The sequence below is a fragment of the Aedes albopictus genome, chromosome 3, assembly GCF_035046485.1.
Source record: "Aedes albopictus strain Foshan chromosome 3, AalbF5, whole genome shotgun sequence".
Lineage (NCBI taxonomy): Eukaryota > Metazoa > Arthropoda > Insecta > Diptera > Culicidae > Aedes > Aedes albopictus.
This window is the reverse complement of record NC_085138.1, coordinates 368,432,329-368,441,525: the sequence shown is the minus strand read 5'-3', so window position 1 is coordinate 368,441,525 and position 9,197 is coordinate 368,432,329. Positions and strand designations below refer to the sequence as shown.

General features: G+C 43.1%; 1 protein-coding gene across 1 annotated transcript; it reads left to right on the top strand.

Moving 5' to 3' along the window:
• The first annotated feature begins 1,200 nt into the window (after nucleotides 1-1,200).
• LOC134290926 (uncharacterized) lies at nucleotides 1,201-4,608 on the top strand. Its single transcript, XM_062858157.1, has 2 exons — nucleotides 1,201-4,365; nucleotides 4,423-4,608. Exon 1 carries the CDS (start codon nucleotides 1,201-1,203, stop codon nucleotides 3,937-3,939), a length of 2,739 nt encoding a protein of 912 aa, XP_062714141.1. The 3' UTR covers nucleotides 3,940-4,365; nucleotides 4,423-4,608.
• The last annotated feature ends 4,589 nt before the right edge of the window (nucleotides 4,609-9,197 follow it).

The following is a 9,197-nucleotide window of genomic DNA, read 5'->3' as shown; positions in this document are numbered from 1 at the left end:
TAAATTGCTGATCGGTCTAGACAATCTACGGCTCGGAGTACCGCTAAGGATTCGTGAAGGAGGACCGTTCGATCCCATAGCCGCAAAATGCCGCTTGGGATGGAGCGTATACGGTCGCGCCTCTCCAACCCCTATTCCAAGGGCGATTGTAAACTTCCACACGGCTGCAGCAACGACTTCTGACGACCTCCTAAACGACCAGCTGCGAGATTACTTCACGTTAGAAAGTCTTGGCGTCGCCGCTCCGAACGAGAAGCTGGAATCAGAAGAAGAAAAGAGAGCAAGGCAACTTCTCGAGGAAACCACACGACGTACGACGAGTGGATTTGAGACCGGTCTGCTATGGAAGGGTGACGATCCGGTATTTCCGGATACGTATCCCATGGCCGTTCGGAGAATGAAGGCATTAGAGAACAAGTTTCGTGGAGATCCAGCGATGATGCAACGCATAAGCGAACAACTACTCGAGTTCGAAAGAAAGGGCTACATACGTAAAGTCGACGAAACCGAGGCAGCTACTATCAATACGCAAAAAACTTGGTTCCTGCCTTTGGGAGTCGTTATCAACCCGAAGAAACCTGGGAAAATTCGTGTGATCTGGGACGCTGCTGCCAAAGTGAGCGGAATATCGTTTAACTCTTATCTGCTGAAAGGTCCTGACCTACTCACTCCTTTACCCAAAGTTCTCAGTGGATTCCATCTGTTTCCGGTCGCAGTGTCCGGAGATATCAGAGAGATGTTTCTCCAGATAAAGTTACAAGCGCGTGATAGGAACGCCCAAATGTTTTTGTTCCGTCATCATCCCGAGGAGCCGGTGCAGATCTACGCAGTTCAGGTCACAATGTTTGGCTCTACCTGCTCGCCGTCGTCTGCCCAGTTTGTCAAAAACGCAAATGCCGAGCAGTATGCACTACAGTACCCACGGGCCTCCTCTCCTCTTCTTGGCGTAACGTCCTCACTGGGACAAAGCCTGCTTCTCAGCTTAGTGTTCTATGAGCACTTCCACAGTTATTAACTGAGAGCTTCCTCTGCCAATGACCATTTTGCATGCGTATATCGTGTGGCAGGCACGAAGATACTCTATGCCCAAGGAAGTCGAGGAAATTTCCTTTACGAAAAGATCCTGGACCGAGCGGGAATCGAACCCGTCACCCTCAGCATGGTCATGCTGAATACCCGTGCGTTTACCGCCTCGGCTATATGGGCCCACGGGCAGCTGCCGCTATCAAGGAGCACCACTATGTGGACGACTACCTGGATAGCTTCAGAACTGTCCAAGAAGCGATTCAGGTGGTGAATGATGTAAAGCTGGTGCACTCCAAGGGCGGTTTCGAGATTCGAAACTTTCTATCAAACGAAGACGAAGTTTTAAAACGAACTGGGGAGATCGAACCAGATTCGTCGAAAGACTTCGCTCTTGTGCGCGCTGAAGCAATCGAATCAGTTTTAGGGATAAAATGGATTCCGGCGGAAGATGTATTCACGTACACATTTGCTATGCGTGATGATTTACAACACATTCTCCACAAAAACCACACACCAACGAAACGAGAGGTCCTGAAAGTCATAATGAGTCTCTTCGACCCCTTGGGGTTTGCTTCATTCTTCCTCGTGCACGGCAAGGTGTTGATGCAAGATATATGGGCTTCGGGTATCGATTGGGACGAACAAATCAGTGAACATCTATGCATCCGCTGGCAGCAATGGATAGCTCACTTCCCGCAACTGGATACCTTGCGCATACCTCGTTGCTATTTCAGCTCTCCGTTTCCCAAAAATTTCGATCGATTGGAAGTACACGTTCTTGTCGACGCCAGCGACTCTGCGTACGCTTGCGTGGCTTACTACCGACTGGAAACCGAAAACGGAGTTCAAGTATCGTTGATCTGCGCCAAAACCAAGGTGGCACCACTTAAGGTGCTGTCAATCCCTCGTCTGGAGCTGAAAGCGGCCGTCCTAGGTGTTAGGATACTGGAATCTATTCAAGGGTACCATACCTATCAAATCAGCCGTCGTTTTCTGTGGAGCGATTCTAGCACCGTACTGGCCTGGATCCGTTCGGAGCATCGTCGGTATAACAAGTTCGTAGCGGTTCGTATCGGCGAGATCCTTACTGTGACTGATGTGAAGGAGTGGAAGTGGGTACCTTCTGGGATGAATTCGGCTGACCTCGCTACGAAGTGGAAAAAGGGTCCAAATTTCAGCTCTACCAGCTCCTGGTTCAGCGGCCCATCGTTCCTTCATCAATCAGAAGAATTCTGGCCTCAGCAAACGCTCTCCACAACTACGTGTGAAGAACTTCGACCCAGCCTTTCCCATGTTACAACATCACCGTTGATTGACGCTAGTCGATTCAGTCAATGGTCCCGACTGCACCGGTCAATGGGCTTCGTGTTTCGATTCATTGAAAACTTACGCCGTAAACGACGAGGTGCTGATCTACAACTGGGTGTTCTTCATCAAGATGAGCTACAAAAAGCTGAGGTGATACTGTGGAAGATTGCGCAAGCTGAAGCTTTCCCCGAAGAAATCGCCATTCTATCGGAAACGCAAGGTTCTCCGAACACGCGTCACCGACGCGTCGCAAAATCTAGCCCAATCTACAAGAACTGGCCCTTCCTTGACCAGCACGGCGTACTTCGGCTACGTGGTCGAGTCGGTGCCGCAACCTTCGCACCGGCTGAAGCTAAGTTCCCCGCTATTCTTCCAAGACAACACCCAATTACTTTCTTAATTACTGACTGGTACCACAGACGTTTTCGCCATGCCAATCGAGAAACCATCACCAACGAGATGCGACAACGCTTCGAAATAGCTAAACTCCGTTCCTTAGTGGCGAAGGTGGCGAGAGACTGCATGATGTGCCGAATAAAACAGGCCCTTCCTTGCCCTCCGGTTATGGCGCCTCTACCGGCCGCCAGACTACAAGCGTTCGTGCGGCCATTCACTTTCGTCGGAGTGGATTACTTTGGACCGATATTGGTCAGAGTAGGAAGGAGCAACGTTAAACGATGGGTAGCCCTTTTTACTTGTCTAACCGTTCGCGCGGTTCACTTGGAGGTAGTCTACAGCCTTTCCACCGAGTCCTGCGTCATGGCTGTGCGACGTTTCATATCGCGCCGGGGATCGCCAGCAGAATTCCACTCAGACAACGCGACTTGTTTTCAGGGTGCGAGCAAGGAGTTGCAGAAGGAAATCGAAAAACGGAACAACGGCCTCGCTGCTACATTCACCACGACCAAAACACGGTGGTCTTTCATCCCCCCTTCGGCACCACATATGGGGGGTGCGTGGGAACGTCTCGTACGTTCCGTCAAGGTAGCGATAGGAACCATAGCGGACGCACCTCGTAAACCGGATGACGAAGTGCTCGAGACAGTTTTACTGGAAGCAGAGGCCCTGATAAATGCACGACCACTCACGTACATTCCGCTTGAATCGGGGGACGAGGAAGCCCTCACTCCCAACCATTTTCTCTTGGGGACTTCCAATGGTGACAAGCTGCTACCAACCGAACCAGTGGAATCGCCGGTGGTACTACGGAGTTGCTGGAGACTTGCGCAGACAATCACACAACGATTTTGGGAAAGATGGGTGAAAGAATATCTTCCAGTGATCACTCGTAGGTCAAAGTGGTTTGAAGAGGTACGGGACATATCAGTTGGAGATTTGGTGTTGATAGTAGGCGGAACGGCAAAGGACCAGTGGACTCGAGGACGTGTAGAAGGGGTAATTCCTGGACGTGACGGAAGGGTCCGTCAGGCCTTTGTCCGAACAGCATCCGGTATTCTTCGTCGTCCAGCAGTGAAGCTGGCAGTTCTCGACGTGCTGGAGAAAGGTGAACCTGATGCGGAAGTCCTGAAGGAACCGGAAGCGACTAGGATTCACGGGAGGGGGGATGTCACGTCACCCCCCTGCAACAGTTCAACTGTGGCCTAAAGATACTGTGGTCATACGAAGGGTCGACTGATTGAACCAACACAGTGACCGGGCATAGCGTAGACAGAAGCAAAGAGTAATGAGATGTTTGGAAGGCAAACGAAGTGGACAAAAACAATGACTATGTGATTTGATGTGTTATGTCGAGTTAGCATGCAGTTCTTATCCTAGCGATAAATTGATTATTCTACTACGAAACCTAATGAAAATAGTGCTAAAATACTTGAGCTAAAACTAAATTGGTTATTCTAGATGTTAAAAGGTATTTTGTGTTGAATTATTTACAATTTGTCATCATATTTTGAATTATTAAAAATCAGTGAACTAATATTATTGTTGTAGCCTAAACAGGACATTGATCAGTAGGACGTAAACATTCAAGCCAAAATTGCTTAAATCATTGTGAATTAGATAGAGGTTGAAGACGTAAGTAGCAATTACTATTTTCTAAAACAGGCAAACTGATAAAACGTATATTTATAGTACGGATAATACGTTGAATTCGATCCAGTAAGATCGTGATACGATACCTCTCCGAACTGAGAGTTCACCAAAATTTGTAAGTTGCTCTGAATTCCTTTAAGTATCATGCTAATAAATCTCTGTTTTAGCTTTAAGCTCACCATTCATAAAAATTGGTTTGCTAATCAAGATTTGGACGAACTCCCCACAACACGGGTAGAGGAAAAGAGCTCAATAATAGCATATTTTGATTTGGAGATCAAAAAGTGATTTTAGTTTGATTGATATTAGAGATAAAAGATCTCAAAATAATATCAAAAATTTACTCCTGCAACATCATCATCATATCATATTTAGATTTTGTAAGATCTAACTAATAGCAGCGAGTTATTTGATTGATCTTTAAATATCAAATTTTGATATTGTCCAGATGTTCCAGGAACAAAATTTAGATATTATTTTCAGATATTTTATCTCTTGTATCAATCAAACCAATATCACGTTTTGATCGTCAGTATTTCACCTCTACCCGGGATGAGTCCATGGAGAAACTACCTGGAGAAATTTCTAAAGAAACCTCTCGAAAAATTCCTAGAGGAATCCTTAGAGAAATTTTTGGAAGAATCCCTGGGAAAATTCTTTGAAAAATCCCTGGAGGAATACCTGAAGCAATTTCTGGAGAAACCTCAGGAGGAATGCCTGGAAAGTTTTGGACAAATTCTTGCAGGAAGTTCTGGATAAATTCCTTGCGGAATCCCAGGAAGAATTCCTGGATTAATCTGTAAAGGAATTTTTGTGGAAATTCCTTGGAACTATTTCTGGAAGAATTCTTGAATGAATTCCTGGAAGAATCTCGAGAGAAGTTCTGGAAGCAGTTAATGGAGGAATTTCTAAAGAAATTCCAAGAGAAATTTCTGAAGAAACTCCAAGAGAAATTTCTGAAGAAAATCCAAGAGAAATTCTAGAGGAATTCCCAGAGCAATTTTTGGAGGAATTCCAGGAGGAATTCCTGAAGGAATTGCGGTAGTAATTTCTAAAGGAATTCCTATGGGAGTTCCTGGATCAATTCCTGGAGGACTTTCTGAAGGGATTCTTGGGGTAATACTTAAGTAACCTCTTGAGGAATTCCTGAAGGCATCCTTAGAGGAATTTCTAGAGAATTACTTGGAAGAATTCCTGGGGGAATTCGTCCTTTCTAGTTTTTCTTTAAAAGAGTTATTCATTTTTTATTTTCTTTTGCAAAAGTGAAGTATTAGTGAAGTGTTTTTAAATTAAACTAGAGTCTGAAGTAACAAGTTCTACTAAAAGCTCTAAAGTAATAGTAATAGTAAAATCTAGTGGAGTTTAGAGTTTTTAGAAGAACTCCCGAAGTAATCCCTAGATGAATTGCTGGAGAAATCCTGAGATCCCGGGTAGAGGAAAAGAGCTCAATAATAGCATATTTTGATTTGGAGATCAAAAAGTGATTTTAGTTTGATTGATATTAGAGATAAAAGATCTCAAAATAATATCAAAAATTTACTCCTGCAACATCATCATCATATCATATTTAGATTTTGTAAGATCTAACTAATAGCAGCGAGTTATTTGATTGATCTTTAAATATCAAATTTTGATATTGTCCAGATGTTCCAGGAACAAAATTTAGATATTATTTTCAGATATTTTATCTCTTGTATCAATCAAACCAATATCACGTTTTGATCGTCAGTATTTCACCTCTACCCGGGATGAGTCCATGGAGAAACTACCTGGAGAAATTTCTAAAGAAACCTCTCGAAAAATTCCTAGAGGAATCCTTAGAGAAATTTCTAGAGAAATTTTTGGAAGAATCCCTGGGAAAATTCTTTGAAAAATCCCTGGAGGAATCCCTGAAGCAATTTCTGGAGAAACCTCAGGAGGAATGCCTGGAAAGTTTTGGACAAATTCTTGCAGGAAGTTCTGGATAAATTCCTTGCGGAATCCCAGGAAGAATTCCTGGATTAATCTGTAAAGGAATTTTTGTGGAAATTCCTTGGAACTATTTCTGGAAGAATTCTTGAATGAATTCCTGGAGGAATCTCGAGAGAAGTTCTGGAAGCAGTTAATGGAGAAATTTCTAAAGAAATTCCAAGAGAAATTTCTGAAGAAACTCCAAGAGAAATTTCTGAAGAAAATCCAAGAGAAATTCTAGAGGAATTCCCAGAGCAATTTTTGGAGGAATTCCAGGAGGAATTCCTGAAGGAATTGCGGTAGTAATTTCTAAAGGAATTCCTATGGGAGTTCCTGGATCAATTCCTGGAGGACTTTCTGAATGGATTCTTGGGGTAATACTTAAGTAACCTCTTGAGGAATTCCTGAAGGCATCCTTAGAGGAATTTCTAGAGAATTACTTGGAAGAATTCCTGGGGGAATTCTTGCAAAAAAAACTGGAGGAATCCCTGAAACAATTTCTGGGAGAACCTCAGGAGGAATTCCTGGACAAATCTCTATAGGAAATCTTGAGGAAAATCCGTGGAACTATTCATGGAAGATCTGCAGGAGGAATCCCTAAATGAATACCTTGAGAATCCCTGAATGAATTCCTGGAAGAATGTCTAGAGGAATTCTGGAAGGAATCCATGGAGAAATTTCTGAAGGAATTCAAGGAGAAATTTTAGAGTGGAGTTCCAGGAGGATTTTCTGGAGGAATTACTGCAGGAATCATCGATGGAATTCCTGGAGGGATACATGAAATAAATCCTGGAGGAATGTGTAGAGGAAACCTTAGAGAAGAAATTCCTGGAAGAATTTTCGGAGGAATTCATGGAAGAATTCCTGGATCCAAACTTGAATAAATTCCTGGAGTAATTCCTGAGGAAATACCTGGGGTAATACCATAGACTAATTTCAAGACCTCGATGTACCAAAGAAAACGATCAAATTTTGTGTGTCCAGTCCGGTACCCAATAATATTCATAACCGTGTATTTTTTCCCGTGTAAATTGCCTTTTTTGTAAATTATATTTAGCGTGTAACACTGATCTGACAGCTCTGGCAGTAAGGGCCTAACATTAATTACGTAAAGTGGGTACCCGAGGATTGTTCACAATCTGCGAACTTGACTGCGGAAAAAATCGCAACCATGACGCCGTTGGTAATACCTGGAGAAATTCTTGGTAGAACTCTTGCAGAAGTCTCTGGAGAAATGCCTGAATGAAATCCTAGAGGCATGCCAGGAGGAATACCTGGAATAATTCTTGAAAAAAATCCGGGAGGAATTTCCGAAGGAGTTCCTGGAGGAATCTCAAAATTCATTCCTGATGAAATACAAAGTTCGATTTCTGAGGGAATTCCAGGAGGATTTTCTGAAGAATTCTCAGGGGAAATACTGAAGAAACCGCTGAAATTCCTGAGGAAATCCTGAAATCCTGGATTAATTCCTGCGGGAGTTTCTGATGGAATCCCAATAAGAGTTATTCTAGAAATGCTTAAAATAATCTCGGAATTCGTTTTTGTAAGAATAACAGAAGAAATTTCCGGTGAATCCCTGGAGGAACTCTTGAAGTAATTTCTGAAGAAACCCGATGAGGAATCCCGGAAGCAAGCCCCATTAGGAACTCTTTATGGAATCTCAGGAGAGCTTTCTTAGCGAATACCTGGAAGTTTTTTTGTAGGAATATTCCTACATATAATTGTTGAAGGAATACTAGGATCCCTAGTGGAGTGGACCTGGTGGGATGGTTAGAACACTTGACTATCACGCCGAGGGATCGAATCCCACTTCCGACAAACTCGCAAAATGTGACTTCTTCCTTCGGAAGGAAAATAAAGCGTGGGCCCCGAGATGAACTAGCCTAGGGCTAAAAATCTCGTTAATACACATAAAAAAAAACTAGGATCCCTAAAGGTTTTTTGTACAAATTTTTCAAACAATTCTTGGAGTGTTTTTTTAAGAATCTCTAAGTAAAATTTTCTAAAAGAATTTCTGGAATACATTCCTGCAGAAATACTTCGAATCATTCCAGATGTAATTATTGGAGCAATCTCTAGTGGAATTTTGGAAGGCATATATGGAGATATCCCTGTAGAAATCTCTGAATACCTGCAGAAATACCTTAAAGGATCTCTGGAGAAATTCCTGAAGGAAACTTCGAAAAAAGCACTGGAACAATTACTGGAGGAACCTCTATAGATATCCCAGGACAAATCCCCGAAAAAATGTCTAGTGGAATCCCTAGATGAATTCTTGATTAAATTTCTGGAAGAAGCCAAGATGGAATCACTGAATTAGGCTATGAAAAAAAAATTTTGGAGGAATTGTTCGTACTCATATAGTTTACAAAACTATGAACAAATCTGAAACAGTCATTTTGATTACTCAAAACTACAATACTGATTTGCATATTCACTTATCGGGCGCCCATCCCGCTTAAAATTCATCTCAAGTCAGGCCCCCCCTGGGCCCCCTCCACAAAAAATTCCTAGTTACGCCAATGTGCACGATGGAAATGTTGTTCGGCAATTGAGTGGTATCAGTTTTAGTACAAAACGATCGATACTGAGTTCTGTGCTTGAATATCGGGTTTTCAGGTAGCCAGAATTCTGAGACCGGCCTAATGGTCTGTTGTCCCACCGCCTAGACAGGTAGTTACTCATTTGAGTGTTTCGCCGATCTACGATCGGCTATCGACGATGGGTTCTGTGGTTCTGTTGGTAGGTGTTCTGCAGTACAATATTGAGAACCCCAACATTCTTTTTGGTCTGGGATCATCCATTCCACGGCTTTATGTATAAAAATCTGTCGCATGCTATTTTGTAGCAGGTGACACACTCTT